The sequence below is a fragment of the Nematocida homosporus genome, assembly GCF_024244095.1.
Source record: "Nematocida homosporus strain JUm1504 chromosome Unknown 4470, whole genome shotgun sequence".
Taxonomy (NCBI): domain Eukaryota; kingdom Fungi; phylum Microsporidia; genus Nematocida; species Nematocida homosporus.
In genome coordinates, this window is record NW_026250670.1 from 1 (window position 1) to 26,554 (window position 26,554).

At 40.4% G+C, this 26,554-nt stretch overlaps 19 protein-coding genes across 19 annotated transcripts; 11 read left to right on the forward strand and 8 right to left on the reverse strand.

The window, feature by feature from the left end:
• NEHOM01_1450 (uncharacterized protein) lies at positions 1-2,334 on the forward strand (the record flags this gene model as incomplete). The annotated part of the gene is made up of 1 exon (XM_051490328.1): positions 1-2,334. A coding segment is annotated over one exon (2,334 nt), but the record flags the coding sequence as incomplete, so codon positions are not given.
• Positions 2,335-3,481: 1,147 nt separating this feature from the next.
• Positions 3,482-4,093, reverse strand: NEHOM01_1451 (rRNA small subunit pseudouridine methyltransferase Nep1; the record flags this gene model as incomplete). Its single annotated transcript, XM_051490329.1, has 1 exon — positions 3,482-4,093. The coding sequence occupies one exon, from the start codon at positions 4,091-4,093 to the stop codon at positions 3,482-3,484; it is 612 nt and encodes a 203-aa protein (XP_051346289.1).
• A 102-nt stretch (positions 4,094-4,195) lies between these two features.
• NEHOM01_1452 (uncharacterized protein) lies at positions 4,196-4,909 on the forward strand (the record flags this gene model as incomplete). Its single annotated transcript, XM_051490330.1, has 1 exon — positions 4,196-4,909. The coding sequence occupies one exon, from the start codon at positions 4,196-4,198 to the stop codon at positions 4,907-4,909; it is 714 nt and encodes a 237-aa protein (XP_051346290.1).
• Positions 4,910-5,379: 470 nt separating this feature from the next.
• Positions 5,380-6,582, reverse strand: NEHOM01_1453 (ubiquitin-like 1-activating enzyme E1 B; the record flags this gene model as incomplete). Its single annotated transcript, XM_051490331.1, has 1 exon — positions 5,380-6,582. The coding sequence occupies one exon, from the start codon at positions 6,580-6,582 to the stop codon at positions 5,380-5,382; it is 1,203 nt and encodes a 400-aa protein (XP_051346291.1).
• A 10-nt stretch (positions 6,583-6,592) lies between these two features.
• On the forward strand, positions 6,593-7,117 carry NEHOM01_1454 (mediator of RNA polymerase II transcription subunit 6; the record flags this gene model as incomplete). The annotated part of the gene is made up of 1 exon (XM_051490332.1): positions 6,593-7,117. The coding sequence occupies one exon, from the start codon at positions 6,593-6,595 to the stop codon at positions 7,115-7,117; it is 525 nt and encodes a 174-aa protein (XP_051346292.1).
• A 181-nt stretch (positions 7,118-7,298) lies between these two features.
• NEHOM01_1455 (uncharacterized protein) lies at positions 7,299-7,943 on the reverse strand (the record flags this gene model as incomplete). The annotated part of the gene is made up of 1 exon (XM_051490333.1): positions 7,299-7,943. One exon carries the CDS (start codon positions 7,941-7,943, stop codon positions 7,299-7,301), a length of 645 nt encoding a protein of 214 aa, XP_051346293.1.
• A 76-nt stretch (positions 7,944-8,019) lies between these two features.
• On the forward strand, positions 8,020-9,003 carry NEHOM01_1456 (uncharacterized protein; the record flags this gene model as incomplete). The annotated part of the gene is made up of 1 exon (XM_051490334.1): positions 8,020-9,003. One exon carries the CDS (start codon positions 8,020-8,022, stop codon positions 9,001-9,003), a length of 984 nt encoding a protein of 327 aa, XP_051346294.1.
• An 887-nt stretch (positions 9,004-9,890) lies between these two features.
• NEHOM01_1457 (uncharacterized protein) lies at positions 9,891-11,783 on the forward strand (the record flags this gene model as incomplete). The annotated part of the gene is made up of 1 exon (XM_051490335.1): positions 9,891-11,783. The coding sequence occupies one exon, from the start codon at positions 9,891-9,893 to the stop codon at positions 11,781-11,783; it is 1,893 nt and encodes a 630-aa protein (XP_051346295.1).
• Positions 11,784-12,450: 667 nt separating this feature from the next.
• On the reverse strand, positions 12,451-12,888 carry NEHOM01_1458 (desumoylating isopeptidase 1; the record flags this gene model as incomplete). The annotated part of the gene is made up of 1 exon (XM_051490336.1): positions 12,451-12,888. The coding sequence occupies one exon, from the start codon at positions 12,886-12,888 to the stop codon at positions 12,451-12,453; it is 438 nt and encodes a 145-aa protein (XP_051346296.1).
• Positions 12,889-13,060: 172 nt separating this feature from the next.
• NEHOM01_1459 (aurora kinase A) lies at positions 13,061-13,867 on the forward strand (the record flags this gene model as incomplete). The annotated part of the gene is made up of 1 exon (XM_051490337.1): positions 13,061-13,867. The coding sequence occupies one exon, from the start codon at positions 13,061-13,063 to the stop codon at positions 13,865-13,867; it is 807 nt and encodes a 268-aa protein (XP_051346297.1).
• Positions 13,868-14,528: 661 nt separating this feature from the next.
• On the forward strand, positions 14,529-16,088 carry NEHOM01_1460 (uncharacterized protein; the record flags this gene model as incomplete). Its single annotated transcript, XM_051490338.1, has 1 exon — positions 14,529-16,088. The coding sequence occupies one exon, from the start codon at positions 14,529-14,531 to the stop codon at positions 16,086-16,088; it is 1,560 nt and encodes a 519-aa protein (XP_051346298.1).
• Positions 16,089-16,100: 12 nt separating this feature from the next.
• Positions 16,101-16,916, forward strand: NEHOM01_1461 (uncharacterized protein; the record flags this gene model as incomplete). The annotated part of the gene is made up of 1 exon (XM_051490339.1): positions 16,101-16,916. The coding sequence occupies one exon, from the start codon at positions 16,101-16,103 to the stop codon at positions 16,914-16,916; it is 816 nt and encodes a 271-aa protein (XP_051346299.1).
• A 214-nt stretch (positions 16,917-17,130) lies between these two features.
• NEHOM01_1462 (uncharacterized protein) lies at positions 17,131-18,123 on the reverse strand (the record flags this gene model as incomplete). Its single annotated transcript, XM_051490340.1, has 1 exon — positions 17,131-18,123. One exon carries the CDS (start codon positions 18,121-18,123, stop codon positions 17,131-17,133), a length of 993 nt encoding a protein of 330 aa, XP_051346300.1.
• A 630-nt stretch (positions 18,124-18,753) lies between these two features.
• On the reverse strand, positions 18,754-19,029 carry NEHOM01_1449 (uncharacterized protein; the record flags this gene model as incomplete). Its single annotated transcript, XM_051490327.1, has 1 exon — positions 18,754-19,029. The coding sequence occupies one exon, from the start codon at positions 19,027-19,029 to the stop codon at positions 18,754-18,756; it is 276 nt and encodes a 91-aa protein (XP_051346287.1).
• Positions 19,030-19,470: 441 nt separating this feature from the next.
• NEHOM01_1463 (uncharacterized protein) lies at positions 19,471-20,289 on the forward strand (the record flags this gene model as incomplete). Its single annotated transcript, XM_051490341.1, has 1 exon — positions 19,471-20,289. One exon carries the CDS (start codon positions 19,471-19,473, stop codon positions 20,287-20,289), a length of 819 nt encoding a protein of 272 aa, XP_051346301.1.
• A 246-nt stretch (positions 20,290-20,535) lies between these two features.
• On the forward strand, positions 20,536-21,189 carry NEHOM01_1464 (uncharacterized protein; the record flags this gene model as incomplete). Its single annotated transcript, XM_051490342.1, has 1 exon — positions 20,536-21,189. The coding sequence occupies one exon, from the start codon at positions 20,536-20,538 to the stop codon at positions 21,187-21,189; it is 654 nt and encodes a 217-aa protein (XP_051346302.1).
• A 47-nt stretch (positions 21,190-21,236) lies between these two features.
• NEHOM01_1465 (uncharacterized protein) lies at positions 21,237-23,060 on the reverse strand (the record flags this gene model as incomplete). Its single annotated transcript, XM_051490343.1, has 1 exon — positions 21,237-23,060. One exon carries the CDS (start codon positions 23,058-23,060, stop codon positions 21,237-21,239), a length of 1,824 nt encoding a protein of 607 aa, XP_051346303.1.
• A 26-nt stretch (positions 23,061-23,086) lies between these two features.
• Positions 23,087-24,583, forward strand: NEHOM01_1466 (uncharacterized protein; the record flags this gene model as incomplete). The annotated part of the gene is made up of 1 exon (XM_051490344.1): positions 23,087-24,583. One exon carries the CDS (start codon positions 23,087-23,089, stop codon positions 24,581-24,583), a length of 1,497 nt encoding a protein of 498 aa, XP_051346304.1.
• A 412-nt stretch (positions 24,584-24,995) lies between these two features.
• On the reverse strand, positions 24,996-26,114 carry NEHOM01_1467 (mRNA export factor; the record flags this gene model as incomplete). Its single annotated transcript, XM_051490345.1, has 1 exon — positions 24,996-26,114. One exon carries the CDS (start codon positions 26,112-26,114, stop codon positions 24,996-24,998), a length of 1,119 nt encoding a protein of 372 aa, XP_051346305.1.
• Between the last annotated feature and the right edge of the window lie 440 nt (positions 26,115-26,554).

Consider the following 26,554-nt stretch of genomic DNA (forward strand, 5'->3'; position numbering starts at 1 on the left):
AAACCTTTATCACTCACAGAAGATTCCGCCCTCACAATTTGCTATTCCGAAGAAAACATTCAGATTGACTTGAAAGCCATTCAAAAGGCTGCTCATAAATGCTCCAAGATCATCTTCCGAATTGAAAACTACCAGACTTTAACAATAGCCGGACTTGAGGAAGAGGTACCTGCAGAAGGCTCAACTATAATTCTAGCTGGACGTAGAAAGGTCATACAACACATTGGAAAGGAAAATCCATATCCAATCCATGTTCATGTCTTATCATGTAATGAGTCTCATACTAAATGGGTTGATATCTTGAATGTTGTTGATGAACCACAATCCCCTTGTGACCCCCGTATCTTTGCCAACAAAGTTGTTCTCGTGTCCTCGGATTGCACCTGGTGTGATTTCCCGATTTACTACGAACAAGTAATGTCCGTGAAGTCCTTTGCTAAACATGGCATTTCCGTTGGAAAAGTCGAGTTTGAGTATGCTGATGGCCGAGGTCATTCCTTTAAAGCATTAGAGAGTCTTTGCAAGGTTAAAGCTTTATCAAAAATCCCAACGGATCTTGCTGATAAGAATATTGCATGTCTTGACCACGCACTTAGTGGCCCTTGTTGGGAACTTAAAGAACCAGTCAATATCAGACTTGACATACCAGGCCCCGACTCCAGCTGTCAGAACATACGTTACACAACACTTAGTATTAGTGGTGATAAAAAGCCTAATCAGAACGATATTGAAAACTGCCATGATGTTCTAAATACGCTACAAAGTATCAATGCGCAAGAGCTTCGCATCTCAAATGTGTGTAATTGTCCTCCAACCGACACCAACTTCGACCTGACCCAGCTAAAGCTCCGTTTAGCTAATCCTCGAAAATACAACCTCAATGTCAAGACTTTGATTCTAGACAATGTTGGTGATTGCATTTTATACCGAATGCTAGGCTGTTATGACTTTACTTGCTCATCTAAAACTGAAGTTCATCTCCTAAACCACCGCCTCACTAGTCTTGCTATCGCCCAAATACTAACCCTTCCTATAGCCGAAAAGATCGCCAAACTCATAATCGAGGGCGCCACTCGTCTAAATGAGGTCAAGCATTTCCACCAGCGAAAGGAATTGAATGAGTTCTCACTGTTTAACTATCTCGAGGAGCGTAAAGAGAAGAAAGAAACTGAAGAGATTGACCTCCGCAAACTCGTTCTACGCCCAGAACCCATCATCTTTGATGCATATACTATACCCTTACAAGCTCTCAAAGATCTTGGCGTCCAAGTACTAACCAACCCAAACAATGACTGCATCACAGAGCCGCCTTTCCCCACCCAACCTCACATGGTAGATATGAAAGAGCTTACTTATTGCATTGCCACCCTTGATGCCTTAAAAGCCGACCTTGCTAAGTACAAATCCACTTCTCTCACTCAACCCAACCCAACTCCAACTCCAACTCCAAACCCAGTCCAGCCTGATTCCATTACTAATATGTTCTTGCGCATTAGTGACGCTCATTTCCTAACTAGAACGGATTTGAATACTATTATCTGCTGGGTAAGTTGCCGATTCAAAAATCTAACCTCACTCTGGTTGGCCAACTTTAAACTGACCGAAGAAGACCAAAAGATCTTGGTTTCGTATAAGTATGTGATCAATGCTCTACCCTACCTTCAGTTCATTCAGATCGAGGACACAATTCCTAAGCAAGCCCCAATTGAACTACAGCTACATCCACATCTTGATAATCTGTTAGAAATTACTTCAGATCTTGAACATACATTCATCGCCGTATCATCTAAAGTGTTGTCTCAACTTTACACCCATTGTGACAAAATTGAGGACCTCATCCCCAACTACGATAGTTCCAATGCAACTCTCCATACCATCATAACTAGCCTCCAGAAACTGAAGAGGGATGGCGATGTGCCTTACTGTCCAGGTTGCAATAGGACTCTTTATATGCCATCGGAAGAAATGAAAGATGATCAGGCAGATGTTATGGAATCTAATCCCCAACTCGTCTCAGATACAGGCTTCGATGCTCTTTGTTATCTCGATTGTAAAGCCCCGCTCTGCATTGATTGTGTCGATGCAATAGATTCTGTCCATAGAACTCGCTGTGAGATTTGTCGTCTTAAAAAGGATGTGTCTTGCTACAGGCAGCTTGTCGGCACAGAAGTGCCGATTTTTATCTTCCCTGATATGAGTGTTAACAATCCTGCTACTGATTCTGAGTGGCTCCAAACCAGACCATGGACAGATAATCGCCACTACTTCTACATCCCCTATTATAGGCTATATTCATTAATCTTGAACCACAAGAAAGAGTATCGTTGGCATTAACCCCTCTTGGTGCACAATCTTTGGCTACTTCTAACTCCTATTTGAATCACCCAAATAGGCTCTTTTACCTACTTTAGTGTGAAAGAACCAAAGACTATAACAACTCTAACCTTGTCTTAAAACTACCAACTCCATACCAACACTAACCCATTTCAGTGCTTTAAATCACTGTAACCGCTTGATATACTCAATATATATCACCCCACCCACCTCTCTATCCACCTGAACCATCCCCTTTTGAGCTACTCAATGGAATATCTATCCATCTCAACCTTACACCACTACACTATCACTACATTACACCATCACAACTCAAATAAATCAAACTAGCTCAACTTCTCTATGTCTTCTTTATTGTCCTAGCCCAAGCAAACCAGACTACATTGCTTATCTTAATATTACTATCTGGTCTCTGTAACCCCTAAATATCTCCAAACGTAACACTTCTATTAAACAGCCCAAGTCTCTACTAGTCTACTACTTGACATTGTAATCGACTGAAGCAGATCTAAATTCACAACATACTGAACAAACACTAAGTGAAAGTAAAACTCAAGAAGAACCCAACCAAATTTCAAAATGAACACTATTGAGTTTATTTTAAGATCTTATTATGTCCATTTCGATTAAAACCACACCAAGCTTCTGGACAAGTATTGGGTTAGAAGACACAACATCATCCAAATTACCTATGCAAGATCCAAACAAAACAAGCACTCTTTACAATAACAAACTGTAGTGCCGTTACACAACCACTACTCATTCCCCAGCCCAAATCGTTTATTCATTGTCCGAATGGGTTGGTATGATGTTAAGATTAGGTTAGTATTAGGTTAGTAGAGAATTCGAATCATATCAAATCCTAACCCAGTAGTAGTCGGTCTTATCAAAACTTCAGTATGACGTCATATTGGGTTAGTATTGGGTTAGTATTAGTTAAGATGAACTTTCCTTATTAGACACTATACAAACACAACAAGTAAGAATGAAATTAGTATTGGTCTCTCTTTATTAGTCAGACAGATAGGTTTAGTCTTCCAAACGAACTAATCCCATCGATTCAGCCACTTAACTCACCCCCAGATAATAAACATCTACTAAACTCAATCCAAAACCAAAACATTAAGATCTAAATTACTCCCCTATCTCAAAAAACCCCAAGCATCTCTTCCAACGCACTACATATTTTTGAACAACAACTAGCCGCCGAAAGAGCATACTCAGATAAGCTCAAAGATACAACCCCTTCAAAATCATCACTACCACTTGCAATCGCATTAATATAAAAGACAGCCCGTTTCAGCTCAGCCGGAGATAGTTTAGCCTCCTTAAAGTAACTCCGAAAATGCACCCCTTCCTGAGACAGTCCAAACACAGGCGCATCATGAGGAACATGCGAACTAAGAGGACCTTTCACAACTTCCAAAAGAATCTCTCTATCTGGTGATGAGTATATTCTTTGTCTTTCCAATAACTGAATCATTAAACCTGTAAAACGTGAATAAACTCTAGGAATTCTAGTATGTGGATAAACTTTGATTATCTTGGCATTTGTTGTGAAAATCAAGATTTCCAATTGTTTTGATTTGTTTAAAGGTGAGTCTAAAAGCATTAATAAACACTGATGAAGAATGTCCGGACGATACAAATGGGCCTCTTTCGTCTTTCTGGCCTCAGGCAGTTCACTACTAAGCAAGACTTTACCGCGATTGTTCTTAAAAATCTCTAAGTTAGCATGTTGCAGAATGACAGTAACCATATTAAAAAAATAATACTATCTTGTTTGTTTATACACCGAGTCATCTAGATCTCTTGTGTTTTGGGTGTTTCATTAAGGAATGATTCATTATTTGTCTTTATTATGGACAGAAGTGCGAGAAACAAGGTTGTTTCGGAGGTATTCAGTATGTTAAGAAGTAAAAACGAATGTTCAGATAAGGAAGAAGAGAAGTATTCAACCTTGGCCAGCGAGGCCTGTAGAGAGGCGGTTGATACATTTTCATTAGTGGATGACTCTTCATATGACAAGCCGGCATATTCGTATGCTACACTCATTACCCAGGCCATTATAGATAGCAGTGAGCGGAAACTAACCCTGCGTGAGATATATGCTTGGATTATGAACAAGTATCCGTACTTTAGAAGACAGCGAGGTGGGTGGCAGAATTCAATTAGGCACAACCTTTCGCTGAACAAGTGTTTCTATAAGATACCACGAGCGCACAACGATCCTGGGAAAGGGTCTTACTGGACAGTAGATTCAGAGTACTTGAATGTGTTCAATCCGAATACTAAATCACGACGACCGGCTGAGTCTGCTTTTAGAGAGGCAGATGCTGGGTTTAAGAAGTTTTCTGATAGTAAGTCTTCGTTTTCAGAGATGCTTAATACTGAGAAGAACTTCTTTGATTCCATAGGGGTTTCGGATAAGCATATGTTTTCCAAATCGTTCGATTCTTCGATCTTTGATGGTAACCTTAGAGATATCAATGATGATAGTTTTGAAAAGATTCTTACTCAGAATGAAGACTCTATCCATGGCGGGACTTCACAGTTCTTCAAGTTTACCAAGTAGACTGTTTTGTAATAAACACCACATTATAAAGCTTCTGTTAGTATTGGGTTGAGTTGAGGTTTAGTTTGGGTGGGTGGTGGTATTGGCTTGGGGTGAGGTATGGTGGTGTAGGATGGATTGAGATGGACTTGTTTGATGTGATGGGATTTGTAATTATGACAAACATCTCATCTAGTTTTAAATGTTTAGAGACATGTGGTATTGTTTGGATTTGTGTTTGGCTTGGCATTTGGGCTAGATTGGTTAAATTAAGATTAGATTGAGTTGAGTTGAGTTAGTATTGGATTGTATTGAGTTGGGTTAGTAGTTAGTTGAGTTAAGTTAAGTTGAGATAGTATTGGGTTAGTATTGAGTTGATATAGTATTTAGTTGAGTTGGGTTTGGATTGAGATGAGATAGTATTTAGTTGAGTTGAGATAGTATTGAGTTGAGATAGTATTTGGTTGAGATAGTATTGGGTTTGGATTTAGTTAGATGGGGATGGGTGTAAGGTAGATGAGGTATGTGGTGGTTGCGGTATGGAGTTTGAAAATAGACGCGGGACGGGCCCAATTGGTGATTGGAAGGAAGAGGTTGGCTGTGTACTCTTCATCATAAACTAGATTATGGCCTTCACTGACTACGCTAATAGTAGGAGAGAAAAGACCATGTTTGGCTAAAAGGTCGTGAAGAGTTTCCGTGGGGTTGAAATCAAGACGTAAGGGCGTGCAGGAACAGACGGGACAGTCTTTGGCGGGCGGGGAGGTGGTAAGCTTTTTGATTGGACTATAGAGGGTTAGATAATACTCATATAGAGTCTGGTTAGTGCAAAGGTCTTTAAGAGCAAGAGATATGAGTGAGCCAATGATCGTATTGGTGGTGATAATAGAAGGAACTGTGCGATCAATGATGTTTTGAGTTTCTGAAACTGAAGGTACCTCAATGGCAAAATAGAACGCACGGCATTTGGCTAGCTGATGGATAGTTTCTAGTTGAACTAGATCGGCTGGAGTAGAAACATTGGTTAAAATAGCGTATAGCTGGTTGAGGTCCGCTCTTCGATTATACTCACTAAGATGTCCGGCCAGATCTTCTTTGGTTAGGGGAAAGTTAAGCGAAGAGAGAACGGGAATAAGTTCATGGGTCGTCCAGTGTACACAATGGTGCCAGTTGGTAGGCCGACCACGAATAGTGCAAACTGGAAAATTCGCACGAGTATTAGGTCCACGACAAACATAGCATTCCGACTGGCCAAAGACAATAGTCTGGACTTGGCCCAAAAACCCAGCACTACCGCTTTCAATGATAGGCACACCCGCCAAGAAACACAGGCGATTAAGACACTCTCGACCTTCAATATTATCAAGACAACTAACTACACAACCGAACTTTTCTATCCATTGCGGACTGAAGTGCGGATCTTCAATCGCCAGAGGATACGCCGTAGCTCTAATTCGGCCGTTTGATATTTCGTTTACTTTAGCACTTAGAATCTCGGCTTTATTCTGGCCTAGATCGGCAACTGTAAAGAATGTTTGCCGATTTAAGTTAGATATTTCAATCAAATCCATATCAACAATAGCCAAATCACCAGTAAATGAAGAACCAAGCAGGATATGGATGAATTCACTACCAATACCCCCCGCACCAACAATCAAGATATGAGTTAAGTCTATAGACTTAGCCACACGCATAAAAATTTACATGGAGAACACGTGTTTTAGAGATCCTGCTTGGTTACAGTACAATCCATTGACCTCAGATACTGTTTTAGAGTACTTCTCCTTTTCCCAGTTTTACGATCGAAATTGTAATAACGAAGTTTTGAAAATGCAGACCCAACATAGTACATTAGCGACCACGGGAGCCTTTTTAGAAAAGATGTCTGGAGTCCAGTACGTTGTTCATCGAGCTGAGGAACCTTATCTCTTTATTATCAAAAAATGCTATCGCCACACTCCTGAAAAAACCGTCACTCTTGACTACTACTACGTCATGAATGGGACTGTTTATCAGGCCCCAACGGAAAAGGAAGTATCACGCACTCGCCAGACCAATATTCTCTTTTCCATGATGGAGACTTTAAATGACCTGCCCTTCCAAAAACCAGCACCAGCCACAGTCACTTCAGGCTCGATAGACAAAAAGAAGGTTGTTACCTCTTCCCGACTGGCCACACTCTTTAGTCAGTATTACACTGCGTACCAGCCACCTGAAGACCAAGCTTAAGCCAAGTTAAGTTAGTAGTAGGTAGAGCTATCTATTGGTTTTGAATTATTATTAAATTGGTTGTATTTAAGCTAGTGTAGATTGGTTTAGATTGGTAGATAGGTTTAGATCGGTAGATTGGTTGGGTGGCAAAATAATACGGTTTATTGAATGTTTGGCTTGTATTGGGTTAGTATTGGATTTAGGCTGGAAATAGTTCGTCAAGGAGTTGGCTGAGTTTCTTTTCCCAAACAGTAGTACTCTCATAGGCTTTGAGGTAACTATGGAGTTTCTTGAGTTCAATGGCAAATTGGTTATCAATTTCTGAACTGGCAATTTCATCAGTTGAACGAGCTTTTCTTCTTTTGAACTCATCAAGATTATGTTGGCCATTCTTCAAGGTCTGGTACCAGGCCCGGCGTTTCATGTGCATCAGATCAATGTATCCCTGAACAACTTTTAGTAGTTCTTGCATATCATTTTTGATCATCTGATCTGCTTGGATTAGGGACTTAAACTGGCTGTAGACTTCATAAGGGTCAGGGACAAGTCCTTCACTTTCCGAAAAGATAGCGGAGGGATTACTGGACATAAATTTTGAATTTGGGCCAAAGTGCTTTTTGAAAAAGATAAACATTTTTGATTTGAGCATCGGGTCTTTGTACATGACTTTTTCAATAGCTGATATAAAGGACTCGGGCCTTTCTACCCGGTGTTGGCGTTTTCTGGCTTCCGTATCAAACATTTCTAGATCATCATACTGCATAGATCTATCAAACGCACCCACACACTCTACCAGAAAGAGCCCCGCGATAGCAAGCCCTACTATCTTGTGTAGTTTGCTCATTCGTGTTATCTGAAAGAAGTCCCTTATATTCTAGATGAAACAATGTATGACCCAACTGAAACTTTTGTTTTATTTTATGGCCATCTACTCACGCCTCCATCTCCATCGGCTTGCAATTGAAGAATCTGTTCGTGTCCAGGAAGTCCCATCGACCCAGATTGATTCTCAGTCTCGATTAAATAATTATGATTTGGTGCGTCAATTAGACATTTACAAAGAAAGAAGACTGCCTGTACGATCGCAAGTCTTGCATTACTTTGACAATCATCTTTATGCTGGTGTCTGGCCGGGCGAAGTCTTGGTCTTCACTAATGAACTGGAATTCAAGGAAAGGTTTCAAGTAACTGACCAAGAAATTTCAATAATCACTACTTTCCAAAATAAGCTGATTATTCTTCAGGCTGATGGTCTTCTTACCACCATTCATAATAAACATGGGCATTCAACACAGATAGAAGGGTTTGCTCGAGGCGTCTTCCATTCTTTTCTGCCACTTGTGTTGGCTCAAACCCAAACCGGTCTGGCGCTGTATGACTTTCAGGAAGACAAAGTCCTTTCCAATAATCCACTGCTAACTAGTCGGCCCATTGCTGTTCATCCTGCTGGGGCTACTTTACTCCTCTCTAGTCGGGCTGGAACTTCTCTGCTTGATCTGCGCACTGAACAGGAAGAGGTAAGTGTTCCGCATCGAGGCACCCTGCTTAATGGACGCTTTCTAAGTTCTGGCAATGAACTTGTGATGTCTTTGTCTAACAAAAGACTTACTACTCTAGATATGCGTAAACTTGAAGCTCTTTCTGTTACTAAAACCCGAAGCCGACCAACAGTCCTGCACGAATTCCACAACTCATTAGTCTATTCTGGTGTGGATCTTTACACTCGCTGTGTCTGTCCCTTCACAAACCAGTCTCTTTACGCAATTCCTAATGAGTCTCTGGCGATTACTAACTCAGCCGATACTCTCTTTCTGTCTTCTGCACAGGTCAGTCTTATCTCCATAAAACCCAAAGATAGCAAAGACTATACTTCCGACCCAACCAACAGTATAACCAGTATATAAATTGTCACAATTGGGTTAGTCATAATTTGTTTAATAGTTAGATAGGTATTGGGTTAGTTGTGGGATAAGTATTGGGTTAGTTGTGAGATAAGTACTATTTGATTAGGCTTCTATAACATGTGTTCTAATTATTGTACTCATTATCGCACGTCATGCTGAGAATTCGTTCTCAAAATCAGATTATGTTTAGGTTCTGAAATTGTGCTTGTTGTATGTTCCTAAAAGACATTAGCGGTTTCTAAAAGACGAGAAGAAAAATTGCCTAATAAGGAAATTTCCTATCTATAAATAGACCAGCGAATAAATAAAGACAAGATACGAGAGTTTGAAAGATGGACAGAAGAGAACAACTGTGTTCTCTAATTCAAGATTTTAAGGGCACCCACTGCGATCAGTGCTAGGCCAGCAAATCATAAAGAACTTTGCCTCTGTAGATAGCTGTAATGCTCATGGGATAGATATGGTTCATTAGCCAAAACATACTTTATTAAAGACATTCCTTGATACGAGCACCGGTGCCTTTTATAGATAAATGTGGGTGTGAGAGGATGACGTCATATCGAATTGCCGATAGATATGCAAAATTACTCTGGTTAAACCACCCCGATTTTATTAAAGCTACGTGTTAGTAGCAGTGAGTACTAAGTAGTTAGTAGCTTGCCAGTGACCAGGTTGATCGTATTAGTATTTGGTGGTGATCGTATAGCAGCATTACAAGAACTTATTTTAAAGCGGAGGCCGGCTGGAACGCTACAATAGCCATGTACGATATATGACATTTCATAGAATTAATTGATGGTGAAGTTGCTGGGAAAAAGAGTGATATTAGTGGAAGTACGATATTTTGAAATTGTGGAATAAAACATAAAAGAGATAAAAAAGATAACATGTGTTGTATTATTAAGCCAGGATTAAAGAAGTTGGTTATTGTTGGGTTAGTATTGGGTCTAATTAGTTGCAATAGTGAGGATAGAATTGAACGAGATCAATGCATACGATATAGCAACTCGTATGGTCTAACGTCTAATCAGACCCAAATTGGCCTGGAATTAAGTCGAGCATATAATCTAGATGGAATGTTTCAAGGCCATTCTTGTCCCATATACTGCCCGGCCAGGCAAACAGATTACAATATGTTCCTTGATTGCCGACCGCGTGAGTCCGCACAACACGAGCGGATGGGGTTCTTTGGTATTAGGAAGGACATACAGATTTTATATTCAACCCCACCGGTTTATTTGGCCATAACAGGAGCGATTAAAACCAAACATCACGGCAATCGTTGGATCAAAGCAACTTGGTTATGGCTTACTGAGAAATCCTTTGGCAACCCGGTGTTGGCAGATCTTAAGATTCTTCTTATCAAACACTATATCAGCAAAACACAATTGTTGATAGTTGAATGGCGTGAGACAATTTCCCCTTATCTGGGATCAAATATAGCAACTACTTGCCCAGAAGTTCTAAAACAAGCCAATGTTATTTGCCAGAAAAAGGCCCTTCTTATTATTAACCCACCTCTTTATTATCCGAAACGGGCCAATAATAGCCCATTCCCACCTTATTTTCTATCTTTCTATCGCGATTTCTTTAAGGATATCAAAGAAAGATTCAAGTCCATCTATTTCCTACTCAACCAGAATGCTAAATGCACACCCAAATCTGTGCCCGATTTCGGAATGTTCCTTGAACTGATACATCATCCAATAGATCTTCTATTCATTACTGCAACTGACACAGCGTTGGAAAAGGCCACCCTAACAATGAGGTACCTCGGAAATACCTATTCGCCACACATCAAAGCCGCTTATTTTGTGCATAAATTGATCTTCCATTTGGAAGGCATCGATTTATACCAGGTTGAATTATACGACCAAATCACGATCAATTATTTGGCCATTCTAGCACATTCTTGGCGTAACACTCTAGAGCAAATTCTCTTTAATCCCAAGCTAGTTATAACAGGTCTTCAACGCATCCGAATAACTCTGGACAATGGGGAGTTGATGGTACCAGGCCAGAAGCAATCTAGGGGCACAGTCGAATTTAGATTGACAGTTTTGTTTGTTGAGGAAGTTTCAATAATACTACCATTGCTTAATAAGAATCGCGTGTTTTCCTATCCTCAAGACTACGATAATATCTTCTCTCTAATAGCTACAGTTCTTACAATGATCGGGCTCAGTTCAACAAAAGACATGGTTACATCTGTTGAGCTCAATAAAAAGGACATAACAGACTATTTCAAAGCAAGCACAAGACCGTGGACAATGCCCAACATAGCTTATAATGAGCATTGCCAAAGATGGGTAACAGTTCAGCTGCGCATGTTTGTGTACTATGCACACTGTTTGAAGAGTATACTTGCTCAAAATCGCATAGACCCTGAGCTAACTCTATATTTTCAAAACAAGCTAAGCTTCCTGAATATGATCCAAGAGCATGACGGTAATATCACAACCCTTAGCTCATGCACTATTCTAGTACTTCAACAGTGCAACACCCAAACTAGCCTAATGCTAATTATATTGAAGGAGTGGTATACCCTGCCAATAGAACAGCGCCTCACTTGCGAGATAGTAATAAGCCAGGCCATTCTATTAGGTACTATTGCCTGCCGGCTGCTGCTTCATCTAGAAAGTCCACCCCCAGACATGCTATCTAAATGGGCTAGAATCTGGAACGACTGGGCGTCCATCGTACTTGACCATGATAAAGTACGGCGAATCGCACACGAATTAGAATCTTTAGAAGCAGGCAAACCATCTACCTCCCTTTAGCACAAATAACAACAGACCTATCCCAATACTAAACCATACTTTTCAACACCCCCAATTCCTTCTAACCTAGCATTCTTCCCCTCTCTGTCCAATACAACCCAATTGCCATAAGTAAGGGAGTCGCAAGCAAGTGCGAAGACCCGAAAAGGAATAGCCAGGAATTAGAGATTTCGAAATGGAGAAGATAGAAAGTAATAAGGATACTTTCTTGGTCAGGTGAAGATTATTAATTCAAAGCGCCCCCATGTATACTAGATTTCCAAACTTTGTGTTATCCCTTATCAAATGATATTCTCTAAATCCTATCTGTCATTTTATAGCCCCGTCTTTATCTCTATATGAATCCTACCTTTCAGGTATAAATAAACCTAGTCTATTGTTGAAAATACGCCTTTATTCAATCTGGTTAATGGATAGAAATAATAGATTGTACCGTGCTCGCATCTTTTTGCCTCACTACTAACCCACCTAATCCCCACCTAATCCCACCTCAACCCAACCTAACCCAATACTAACTTAACACCGGTTAATGATAAACAACCACAAAATATAATCCATTGGAACAACTAATCACAGCCTTTAATTAAACCACCATTCTAAGCCACATCACCTCACATCACCCCATCCCATCTAACTCAATCAAACTAAACTCTATTACACCTTAATCCTAAGCTGAACCAAGAGCTGTTTTGACTATCTTGGCCAAAGGACTGCCTTTAAGCAAATCCGAAAGAGCCATTACATACTCAGGCGTCCCCCGACCAACCAGACATTTCAGCACAACATCAGAAAAGTGGTTGCAATTATTCTCTAACAAGTCATACGTCTGCTCCGAAAACAAAGCTTGCTGCTCCAACAAAAACCGATCGAACTCTTCACTACTCAACAAGCTCTCCCCAAAAGCCTCTTTCCGCACCGGCGTTCCAAATGGCGTACTCCCCGGCACATCCGCCCTAATACCAGACTGGAAGTAGTACTCCCGTCCAAACACCACCACTGAAGTATGCCAAATCCCAGTTACTTTAATCCCTAATACCAACTCCAACATACTCCTAATCCCAGGATTTGAAATATCATAAACCCACATCTCAACACTTCTAACCATGTTTACTCCCTAATCTCACCTCAAAACAAAAATACTCCAATCACCGCCCAAACTGGCCAATCACCAATCCACCCACACCCTACCCAAGTCCATCCCAACCCAAATAACACCTCAATACTCACTCTAGACCCCCAGATAACTACTAATACCAACCTGTATTTTCTTTTATTTCATGAGTACGTGGAAGTTCGACGACTTTGAGATTGGGGCTTCTTTAGGCCGTGGTAAGTTTGGCCGAGTTTATCTAGCCCGTGAAAAAGCCTCCGGCTTTATTGTTGCCTTAAAGATCTTACTTAAATCCGAAATAACCAACTCTAATGCTACAAAACAAGTAAGACGCGAAATAGAAATTCAAAGTCATCTCCAACACGAGAACATCTTAAGACTCTACGGCTACTTCTATGACGATCTTCACGTGTATATAATCCTAGAGTATGCAGCCAAAGGTGAAATGTTCAAATTACTCCAACACAAGAAGCGATTTACTGAGCCAGAAGCCGCCAGATACATTGCTCAGATGGCCAGAGCCTTACAGTACATCCATAGTAAAAACGTCATCCATCGTGATATCAAGCCAGAAAATTTACTGATAGGAGCTGACGATCGACTTAAAGTCGCTGATTTTGGATGGGCTGTGCATAATATAGATAGTAAAAGATATACTTTTTGTGGAACCATGGACTATCTTCCACCAGAGATGGTTTGTCATCAAAAGCATGATAAGGCCGTTGATCTTTGGGGAGTTGGAGTTTTAGCGTATGAGTTCTTAGTTGGGCATCCACCGTTTGAAACGCAAGGAAGTACAGAGGAGACATTCAAAAGAATCAAGTCAGTTACTTTTGCCTGTCCTTCTTATCTCTCCAATGCGTGTAAGGACTTTATTAGTCGGTTACTAGTACGGGAGCCAGAGAAGAGACTGACAGTCGACCAAATCCTCACCCATCGCTGGATCAAAAACAATACCAAAGGATTAGATTGAGTTGAGTTGAGTTGAGTGGGTTGGTTATTGTATTGAGTTAGTATTGAGTTAGTGTTAGATTGTGTTCGTTTAGTGTTTGATTAGTGTTTGATTAGGTGAAATTGGGTTGGTATTGAGTTAGTATTAGCATTAAAGATAAGATAGTATTTAGATTGTTATTTAGCTAGAGTTTATTATTAGTATTGTAGATAGTATTATTAGTGTCGTAGATAGTATTATTAGTATTGTAGATAGTATTATTACAAACTAAACCAATTTAAACTCCTATTGGTTTTGTATTTAGTTGGGTTTAGTTTAAGATTTAGATTAAGTTGTATTGAGTTAGTATTGAGTTGGTATTGAGTTGAGTTGGTTTGAGTTAGACAAATACTAAACTCACCTCAATACCCAACCAATACCAACCAACACCAACCAACACCAACCAATACAATAACTAACTCAACATAATACCAAACTAAATCTTAAACTAAAATCAAAACTAATTTCTTATCTATTATGCTATAATACATCTCTAATACCCAATCTCAATACATCCCATTAAAAATACTTTAGCCCCACTCTTATCCCGCTCTAATCCTTTATTTAAACCCTTTAATACCCCTAAAACAAGCAAATACAAGCCCAACCTAGTACTTCCCCAATAAAATTTTCTGTTTATCGCATGGGTACCACTACAAGTACAAGAACTGGGCCTTCTTTACAGATTGTCCGAGTAGCAAAAGAGTCTCCAGCCGGCCGAGCAGGAGTTCTTCCTATTTTTCACTATGTAATTGGTATTACTGGAGTTCCAGTCTCTTCTGAGCATGATATTAGCCGGATAAGTGAAGCCTGGACTAGTCTAGGTCAAGTCAATCTAACTATCTATGATGCTAGAACTAAAGATACTTTTGAGATAAGATTAAACAAAAGTAATGATCAACCCAATGAAAAGATAGGGTTTAGTATCAAAATTCAAACTCGAACAATGGCCCCAGCTACTTTCCGTATCTTAGATATTGCCTACAACTCTTCTGCTTTAGATGCTCGCTTACAAAAGGAACAAGATTACATCATAGGTAGTGATGAAGGAGCTTTTACAGATTATAATGAGTTTGCTGGGTTTATTTGGCGTAATAGAGGAGGTTCAGTTCGTTTATGGGTTTACAATACAGGTACAGCTACAATTAGACTAGTTGAACTATCACCTACTGAGGAGGGCAGTTTAAGATGTGAAGTAGGTGATGGATATTTCAATGAAGTACCCCATACAGATGCCCAAGTCACTCTAGTAGATGCACTAGAGAGTACTCCTACTAGTAGTAATAAGAGTGATAAGGATGAGGTTGATAAGATTGATAAGAGTGGTGAGATTAGTGATAAGAATGAGGATGGTATTAATTTGTTATCTTCAATGCCGATTGCTGAGGTTGATAGTATTGCTAATATTGATACAATTAGTTTAGTACCTACTACTAATTCAACTCAATCTAATCTTATGGAGAGAGAAGAGTTAGAACAGAAGTTACTGGAGTCCCTAAATGAAGAAGAGAGTCATTTTGATCGATCAGCTGCTGATACAACTACTACTCAGTCTAATTCTTTATCTAATAATTCAACTAATTCTTTATCTACTAATTCTACTACTTCTGAAGCTGAAATTGATGATCTACGAAGACTTTCTCAAATGGAGATTAGTAGTGGTTCTCAAGCCTCTGACTTTCCTTCTGCTACTAATCCAGCTGTTTTCCTAGCTGAAACTTCTGAAGATATACCCATGACTATCTCATCCACCCCTTCACTTACCAACCTATCCCTATCTCATTCCCATTCTACCCCATCCTTATCTCAATCAAAAACAAAATATCAACTTAATTCATCTGAATATCTATCTGAATCTCTATCTCAACCTAATTCAGTCTTATCTCAATCTGAATCTCTATCTCAACCTAATTCAGTCTTATCTCAATCTGAATCTCTATCTCAACCTAATTCAGTCTTATCTCAATCTGAATCAAAATCACAACCTAACCCAATCTTATCTGAATCACAACCCACCCCATCTCAATCACAACCTAATTCAAGTTTAACTCCACCCGAAATAGAAGAAATAGAAGAAATGGAAGATGCATCACATTTATTCCAAGATCAATATGTTCCTTTTATTTTGCACCCAACTGATGAACAATCCGATGATCGTGAAACTCATTTTCAAACGGACTTCATACCACAACCCCATAAATAAATTTTAGGTGGAATGCTTAACTCGATCTATATTGGCTATCTAAAACTTTGGCAAGTGGTCTGTTTAGTCGGGTTTAATGGCTTATGTTTCTTGCAAAAGAGCTTATCTTTGGAACATGCTCGGATATTGTTTTCATTTAAGACTGGACTGGCCGTTCGTTTAATGGGTTTACAAGTCTGTTTAGCGATACTGCCATGGAAGGAAACACTGTTTATAGTGGCTGAACGAGCGCATGTGAAGGAATCGGCTTGGAAACGGCATTTATTGGTGGAAAGTGCAGTTCGGACTGGGGAGAGTTCAGAAGTTGTACTGGATAGAGTTAATAGAGTGATTTATGAGGTGGAGATAGCTGGAGAAAGAATGAAGTACTTGAGAAGTTATTTAAATTATCTATCAAAATTATTAGTGCTATCTTTGGCGGTTGTTTTGAATTTTAGGCGGCGGTTACTTCTTTATACTACTGGGTACTTAGTAGGGGATTTCTTGCTTAAGTGTTGGGAGAGACGAGAGTTTATTAGGCGGCAACAGACTGATTTAGAAGTAAGGACTAATCGGGCCTTAATATTGCAGCGAGGTTGGGTTGTAGGAGAAGAAGAGGAAGTGTATAGGAAGTGGGAGCAACAGGAAAGTGTTAATTTTAGGATAGAGGTCCATCGAGATATAAGACGAGCTTTGATTAGACTTTCATCAGAGATATTATGTATTGTGTTTATTTTTGGGTCTTTTCAGTATATCTGTGACGAAGGCCCAAATGAAGATATCAAATACTTCTTATCTGTGCACAAAAAACTAGAGAAGATTTCCAAATGCATTCTCAAATTGGTTTAGGATTGTGTTTGGTGTTGGGTTGGGTATAGGAGGGTATTGAGTTAGTGTAAGTAGTAGTTGTATAATAGGATGAATGGTGATAGGATTGGGATGGAGTCTTGATTTTAAATGAGGAGATAAAAAAGATATGGAAGACCCTAAGATCTCGTTGCCATATTTATCCGATGTAGTAGGTCAAAATAAACTCAGTGCTTTATTATTGCTTATTGATGATTTAACTGGAACTCTTAGAATTCATGAAGTAGATAAAACCACCAAAGAGTCCAACAACAAGGACGCAGGCGATCAGAATGAAGTGCCAGTACTTCGATAAAAAGTGTTCCGAATCAGTGGAATCCTTAATGCCATCAATGACTTGGCGGCAAGGAACAGCAGAGGTGTAAAACGTAGCAGTAATGTGCGAAGTTTGGGGTTTCAGAACAAGATCATCTTTATCCTTATCTAACCTAGGGATTGGCATGTTGGAGAGACTGAAGCAAACAGCGGATTTGTCATCAGAGGGATTCATCTGGTCCTGAATGGCATTTAAGTCCTTGAGCTTAAGAGGTAATTCAATGGTTACTTCTGAACCTAACTTGAAGTTTGGCATTTGCCGCTTTAGTTGCTCACCAATACTCTCGACCTTAGACATGTCTATATCGACAATAACGGAATTGTTAGCATTGACGGCATCATCTTCGGAAGCACCGATTTTAGAACTTCTAACTTGGGCTTTAATGTTAGTAAGCGACTCGGTTTTGATGAGATCTTTGAGTTGAGTTATGTAATCTTGTTGTTTTTGAGTGTCGCCTAGGAAGGACTTGTAGATAGGATCGCTGTTTGTTCGGTTAAGACTGAAAACAAGATTGACACTACCAACTACATCGTCATCAGCATAGGTCTTCTTTTCACCATCGGTACTCTTGGCGGACTTGTCACTAGTGGTTGGATTAGCCGATTCATCGGGCTTGCTGGCCTCACCGGACTTTCCAGCTGCTCCGGTTTTGCTAGCCTCACCAGTAGTGGACTTCCCAGAAGTACTTGTAGCTTTAGTAGATTTACTTGGTTCTATCTTGGCCGGTTTGGCATTTTCAAAACGTAAAGAAGCCATATCAATGCTGACTTTGTCCACGTTTTTGGCGGCCGCTGTAGTATCGGCCAGTGCACTAGAGATAGCAAAAGCGCTAACGCATGCCACAACTCCGCATATCTTCAAAAGTTTTACCATGTTGAGCAAAACAAAAGAATATTTATAGATAAGAATTTAATTAATTGTTAATTAAAACGATAACAAATAATGAGTTTGATTCTAAAATTTAAGATCTACCAAACAAATTACAGCATTAAAGGAAGATCTCCTGGACAATAATTGGTTTAGCCTTTAATCAAATTAGTGCTGGATAATGAATGTTTTGAATTGAATAAAGGAGTTATGTATTGGGTTGAGTTGAGTTTGGTGTTGAGTTGAGTTTGGTGTTAAGTTTAATGTAATTGTGTTGTGTTGTGCTGTGTTGGGTTGTATTTTGTTTGCTGTTTTGGTTAAGATAAGATAAGAATTGAGTTGGCTTAGATTAAAGTAAATCTTAGGCTGCAAGATAAAGAGGTGAAGTACTTCAAGTTAGCAGGACAAAGAAAGTCTAACACCATTACGCAAGTGCCAGCCAAAGATAAGTAATAGTCATCCTGTATTTAGCTAGCACTAATTCAATACCAATAAATTCAACTCAACTTAACCCAATTCAACTTAACTCAACTTAACAATACACTAAACTAAACTAAACTAAAACAATCCGACAATCCATTACACAAAACTTAACCCAATACTATACTAACCCGGCTAAACATAGATGTGTTTATTTTACAGCAGGGAGAAGGCTGCGATAGATGCCATAAAGATACATCCAATTGCAAGGCCAGATCCGGCACTGGTGGTGGCATTTGAAGACTTGGTTACCATCTTCTTGGTGGTATCTTTGCTCTCGTCATCGCTGTCGTCATCTTGGCTGTTGCTGGCGCCGGTCTTCTTTTTGGGGTTAGCCTTCTTGCTATCGGTGGATGCGTCATCACTGGCTGCTCGTACAGTAATCATCATGACGACAAGTAGACATAAGGAAACAACTAGGAACTTTCTCATTGATTAGGGAAGTGCTAGGGTATTTATAGTTTCATCAGAAATCAGACCTTTAAATAATAGTCTAGACTAACCCTAATTAGGTATGATTGTCGGTCTATTCGACTGTAATTTATGACATAGATTGCATCTTTCCTTAATTTAAGGTTATTCTGCCACATTTGGGCTAATTACTCTAATTAACTTGAGTAATGGGTTGGTATTGGGTCTATTAAGACACGAAGGGGTCTATGGGTTCGTATTGTGTTAGTATTGTGTTGATATTGTGTTGGGATTGTGTTGAGTTGGATTAAGTGGGCTTTGTAATGGGTTAATTAAATGATACTTTTGAAGATTTAGATTGTATAGGTTTAGATAGAGTGATTTGGGGATTTTGGATGATCGGTCTTGGTATCAGTAGAAGAGAGGGTTAAATAGGAATGGGGTTGGGTTGGGATACAAGAAATGCGTAGGTATGGGGTTGGATTGTGGTTAGTTGGGCTAGTTAGTTTGGGAGTGGTGCTAGGTACTGCTTTAGCGGAGAATATTGAGTTAAACCAATGGCGAGAACAGTCGAGCAGGAGAGACCATGCAGCTGAGATCGGTGACTTGTCACCGCAGATACCAAAAAAGGGCACAATACAGAGACAGACTAAAGACTTAGAAAGGAAATGCTTTTGGCGTTTACAGCATATGTGGTCCTGTTGTAGTCAACGGCCTATTTTCATGTTTCTTATCTTTGCACTATCAGTGGCCTCGATTATTATCTTAATTGCGATCTTTCAGAACGTGCAGTTAGTGGTTTTAAGAAAAGTAGCTGAGTTATGCGCGGCAATATCGTTCAAACACGAATACATCTGCAATGACTTGAAAACAGGGGTTTACGTGCTTAATTTCCCACTTAAGAACTTGTCCACTGATAGATTAATAGGAGAGGTGCCGATCTGTGCACTGCCAACCACGATTAAGCTGGACGAAGGCATACCCGTAGGTAGCAATGTTTCCTATGCTCCTGCTGGAGTTAAAGGCAGGGTGTTTGGGCTGACGGCTGATTATATCACCGGGGAGTTCATGAAAAGATACTTTCATCCCAACGGATCCCACTACCTAAACCAAAGTGCGCTGGATCAACCGGACGGAATGAATAGGAATTTCGTGCTTAATGTTTGGAATGCATTATACGAAGTCAATCCCGTGGAATACACAAATATAGCTCATAAGATTATAAGGCAGGGTGCATTGAATATGAGAGGACATAGTGATGACGAGGATGGTGAGGAATAAATTGGGTTCTGATTCGTATGCGTCTAATACTAGTATGCTATTTTGTCGGACATTTTGAGAGGTTAGGTTAATATTGAGTTAGGTTAATATTGAGTTGGTATTGCATTGAGTTAGTATTGGGGTGGTATTAAGTTGATATTGGGTTAGGAATAAGTCGTGACAAAATAGAGCTTATGTTGGGCTCTTTCTCACAAGAATAAGTGATTTTAACAATCATGATTTATATCGAGATAGACAAAAAATAGAATGCAAGGTGTATTAGGTTGGCAAGTGCTCGGTTGGATAGTAGGGTTTGGCGTTTTAGTGGCCGGTAGCTCTAATATTAGGAACGATGGCCGGTCGTTAGTTATGAATAGCCGGCCTTTGGAAGATTCAGTGGAGGCAATATTCTCTCCACCTAAACCTATTAGTGTGCTGCCATTATATATGATCATGATCGGGCTCTTCTTTGTAGCCGGGTTGACGCTAAGTATCTGTTTGGCCTTAGTACTTCTAAAGTCGTACAACTCACCGGATCTACCCAGTCCCTTCTATTCAAACGACAATGTTACATTGGGCCAGTGTCTGGACTATCTTGGCTTGCGCACGCCTAATATTTCCTTTCAGAATGAAACACATCTAGCTTGCGAGCTTACAGTTACAAAACCAATTCCAATTTGCGACCAGGTATTTACTGATGAAAGCACTAATTTGTATAGTATTTATTGGCCTAATGTCTATGTATCCCAATGGCTAAATGATCCAACCCTGCTAGTTGACGCCACAGGGTTTGCCCTTCAGTACGCTAATGGAGAACAAAAAGCCCAACTTAATAGCACGTTTCAGGAGTGGTACTGCCGTATCGTTGGCAATAACCAGTCCTATTTTAAGCATGTGTTAGTTAAGGACTGCCCAAACTAAGATCATCTTCAAAATAGGACTGGCAAAAACAACAACTTTTGATACAACTACCAACACTCCGAATAAAAATGAACTTGGGTCTGCAAAATAGCTTCAATTACCGGTGGCAATGTCTTGGCTAGTCTTGATGCGCCACTAATAATAATGTTTTTGAACAAGATACTCTTATCAAGCATATGCAGAACGCCTGCCAAGTAATTCTTCCGAGGCACAGCGGGCCAAGTCAAACCATCAGACGGACTAGGCTGTCCTAGAGATATTAGCTGCTCCGGCTCTTCCCCCAATCTTGATGGAGCCGCAAAAAGAACTACACTCCGCTGCTTATCCTTAGATAGCAAAGTATACTGCAAAACAACACCTGTCTTCCCATGCACTAGCATTGGCGGACCAATAGCCAGTTCATCATGGTGCAGCCAGTCGTAAAGCACCGATCTAAATCCAAATAGAAGATGAATACTACTTACCTGCGGCAAATGTCCTTCTAAATAAGCATGAATAGTTGCTCTAGGTAGAGAAATACCCGTCCCTGAACAAATCATGAATAAGTCCCCTTCAAGCGGCATGTGCGACTTGCGCTGTCGCACACGGACACGCCGGCCAATTTCCAGGCCTTTTAAGTACTCCGAGCAAAGGCCTTTTCGTGGCTGGGCCAGTTTAGTGTACCTTTTAACCACACCAACTGTTAGGCTGTACAAGCACCCATCGCATTTACTAATTGTGTAGTACCGAGGAAAGATGGGACTAAACAGACCGGCACTAGTCCGTACCACCAAAAACAGATCTCTAAGTACTTCTCTAAAAGTCCGCTGTGGTGCAACCACGTACGCATAGTACTCATCATACGTCTCTGCTATTTCTTGCAACCGGCCCAGGAAGAGTGTTTCGTCCGGCACATCGTCCTTAAACCGAACACCCTGTTTATTCACTAGACACTCGTACACCCGGCCAATCTCATGGTGCATAGGTACTTTTTGGTAGTCCAAGTAGGCAAACTGTTCTGCTTCCTCTACCTCTCCTTCTACTGCCTCCGCCAAGAACTCCAAGTAGTCTAAATTCTCCGGGTATACCTCCAAAACATCCCCTGGACTGTACGTCATCACATTCGTATGTGGATTCAAATCCTCCTCCTTACCATCTCTAGCACTTTCATCCTTACCATCTCTAACACTCTCATCCGAGTTGGTCGCACTTTCTATTCCAACCGGCTTATCTATTTGTAAGACCACTTCTAAGACCTCTGAATAAAAGGATCCTTTGGTTGACAGATCATCTACTTCGCCATACGGAGCTATTCTTCGACGGGACTTTAAAACTCCCCAACTAGTTGCTGGTTTCACCCCAACTAACCCCTTTTTACTCCATTCATTCCCCGGGCCACTAACAATACTACTCCACTGACTACGCAAGCCCGCCAAAAACTCAGGCACCCACGTCTCCAAAGCACTGTATACACCTCGACTATCCATACTATCACAATCACAACGACCACAAAGAGCCACCCCGCCCACTTGTTTCATCCGATTGAACAACCGTTTCCCAGCATAGTTGTACTTGCTATACAACGAATCGCCCAACCCAACCACCGCATAGAACAACTGCTCAAACGCCCCCGTCCATATACGCCGCTTAAGTTCCCACCAAAACCCCTGCATGTTATACGGACACTCACCATCACCCGTTGTCGCACAAACAAACACAACTATACCCATTTTAGCCAGCTGATTTACTTCAATTTGATCCATTTCCACCACAATACACCCTGAAAATCCCGATAATTCTAAATTTCCAACCATCTCGATCTTACCGGCCAAAATACCTGCTATCGACCTAGCAGTACCACCATTAGATCCATAAGCCAGAGTAATAAACATATCCCGCCAAAAAACCAAGCAGAAAAATGGACGCACTTCCCTTCACTAGAGGTCCACCCATTAAAGAACACGACCATCTTATCGCTACAATGGAAAGAGAGAATTTCGAACTCAAAATGCAGATTAGCCATCTAAAAGCCCAGCTTAGAGAGCATACAATGCAAACAAACTTATCTATCAATCCACCCTGTGATTGCAAGAAGAAGTCAATCGAAACAAACCAAATTCTAGCCGAAGCCAAAAGTGCTATGGAAACTCTTCTGGCCGAGAAAGAGAGTTTAGAAAGTTTGTATACAGAAACCACCCAGACCCTAGAACGTATGCAGGAGGAGAAAACTCGACTTAAGAACGATTGTATTAAACTCTCCGAGCATATAGCTTACAAACACCAAAAAGAGCAAGAGAGTCAACAAGCTCTTCAAACCATGCGTGCCGAGATAGTAGCAGTTAAGTCTAACTTAGAAGAGAACGAGATGCTAAAAGAAGAGATTAGCAAGATCTCAGAGGCTTATCGGGCTATCAAGGAAGAGTATGTGAAACTGGATGAGTTTGCCAAAAGTTTAGAAACTGATTTCAAAAGCGAAGTAAATCAAAAGCACCAAATAGTCGCTGAGAATGAAACTCTAAAGAGTAAACTAAACACTGCGCAACAAAAACTAGAAGAACTCGTTACTCATGCCACTAACTTAGAGAAGCAGCAACTCTTAGGAGAGAAGGTAGTGGAGGAGCTTAAGAAGGAGAAGCGGAGTGTGGCCGAGCAAGTCGTATCAGTACAGAGTCGGGCAGAAGGGATTATTGCCGAGCGAGAGAAACAGATTAGTTACTTGCAAAATCGAGTGACTCAGTTGCATGGCTCAATGCAACGGGCTGAGGCTGAGATGCAGCGGATAGTTAATGGGGTAGTGGAAGAGATTAAACGAGTTGAATTGGCTACCGGCCGGACGAGTAAGACTCTATCGACTGTAGATGATTTGGATAGACATTTCCAGCGCATTGTAAGTAAGATCCAAAGAGAGCAGGTGCACTGTACAGAGCGACTAACTAGCACCGGGCAGATGGCAGCGAGAGTGCAAGAAGAAGCTAAAGCGGCTGCACAGAAGCTAGAAGCCGCTCGGGAAGAGAATGCGAAACTACGCCAGCGCGAGGACCAACTTAACGGCCAGATCGAAGATCTTCAACGCCGCATTCACTTAACACCAGAAGCCCTAGCTATAGCAGGCGAATTAGGCATTCGTGACTTCACTACCTTAAGCGATCTGTTTATTAAGTGGAGTGCGGATAGAGAGAAGAATGAAAACTGGTTGGCCAATTGCTTAGAGGAGAAAGAGAAAGAACACCAGCACGAAGCCCGGGTTAGAAACCGCAAGTTAGATGAGTTTCAAACCAAATTACAAACGGCTCTTTCCGAGCTCAATATCTGCCGAGCTTATCTCGAGGAAAAGAAAAGTCTCATCAAAGCCCTCAAGAAATCCAGCAGCACCAACCCAATTATGAAGCAGATAGAAATCTCCACTAGTAAGTAAACTACCCGTAAACAATAAAGACCCTCTTCAATTAGTATAGTATTATTGGGTTAGTATTTAGATGAGTTGTGTTGTGTTAGTTTAGTATTTAGATGAGTTGTGTTGTGTTAGTTTAGTATTTAGATACTATTTAGATGCTGGGTAGTAAATTGCCTTAACTTGTCCTGCCTTAACTGAATCAAACTGTAGACCACTGAGTTGTTATAGTCCAAATATCAAAGGTAATGCCATCTAGATATCAACTTAATACAATATAACACTAACTTGCTACTAACTTAACACAATACAATATCAACTCAACTCAATACTAATACTAACTCAATACAATACCAACTCAACTCAACTTACTACTAACTCAACTCAACTTAATACTAATACCGACTTATTTATTGTGGTACACCCATACTAGCCTCTATGGTTGTTGCTTATGCACGTTTTCTGGAACACTTACGATTCTTATCTCCACTGGTACGGGAATTTGAGCTCGGAATCCTTTGCTCCAGTCGTATCCAATCGCATAGGCCATAAACCGGCCTGTTTTATCAAAGGCAGCAGTAGTGATAGACATGTCATTTTGAGGACCTCCTGTTCTTAGTCTGGTCAAGGCCAGTCGGTCCCAAAGCGTATAACTACCATCTCCTCCAAAGGTAACTACTGTCGTCTGGAAGATCGGATGGAACATCACTTTGTTAACTGGATAAAGAACACGGTCGGTTTTATGACACTTAAAACTATAGAAGTAATTGTTAGGCGTATCTTCCATAGGCTGAACAGCCACTAAATCTACTTTAGATTCAATAGAAGAGACTAAAGCGACATTCCCATCATTAGAACAGGAAATACTCCGAATCTGCCAATTAATCTTAGGAACGTACTTACTACCACTCTCATACGACCGATTCAGCGACATTTGACCAGGAGCTTTGTACCCATACCCCCCACGATACGAACTACTAATAGTTGGCAGCTTAACCTTTTCAAACCGATGAGAATCATAAGTAACTAATTGATTGTTAGAAAGACCAACTACAATAGATCTATCTTTGGAATCTAAAGCAAAAATCTTATGATCCATTAATATCTCTTTAATGGGTGTTTGTGAAGTCATGAGATCCCAAACCTTCAATCTTTTATCCCAACCTCCAGTTACTAGAAACCCAGAAGCTGTAAAGGTCATACACCCAATACCAACACTATGTCCTACCAGCTCATTTAGATTGCCAGAACTCATATCAAGAATTCTGATTTTACCATCAGCACTACCGGTATAAAGGAATGCGCCATCATTAGAGAAGCAACTGCAAAGAATAGGCGATGAGTTGGTGTTAGGAATAGATGTTTTCAGGGACATTGTTTCGTGAGATTCGGGTGAAGATGGGCTGTAGATATAAATAGAGCCGTCCCAGGAACAGGCGGTTAAAACATCACTGACCGGACTGTAGGCCAGGGAAGAAATGCTATCAGAAGGTGGATTAGGCACTATTATTTCGGGTAAAGGCTCATTAGTTGGTTGTTGGGACTGTGCGTACATTGTAAAAGTTAAAAAATCCACGCTTTTAGTAACTTAGCGATAGTCAACTTAGATTGTGTTAGTATTTGGATTGAATTGAGTTAGTATTTGGATTGGGGTGGGGTGGGTTAGGTTGGGTTGGATTGAGTTGAGATCGGTTAGGATGGACTACTGGAGAAGATGGTAGGTTTTTAATGAGATTATGACTTTGTTTTGTGGTGATGAAATCAAAGATAGATTGGGTTGGGATTGAGTTAGGATTGAATTGGGGTGGGCTGAGGGTGTTTGTGATGATGAGAAGTTTGGTGATAGTGATTTTGGTGATTTTTAGGTGATTTTAGGCCGGACTGATTTTAATTTGAATTTGCAAGAATTTGAAATTTTGGCAGAATCATGATGTCATAAAATATTTCCATATAAGGAAAATTCGTAAATTTTTAACATTTAGTTTGATCAATTTT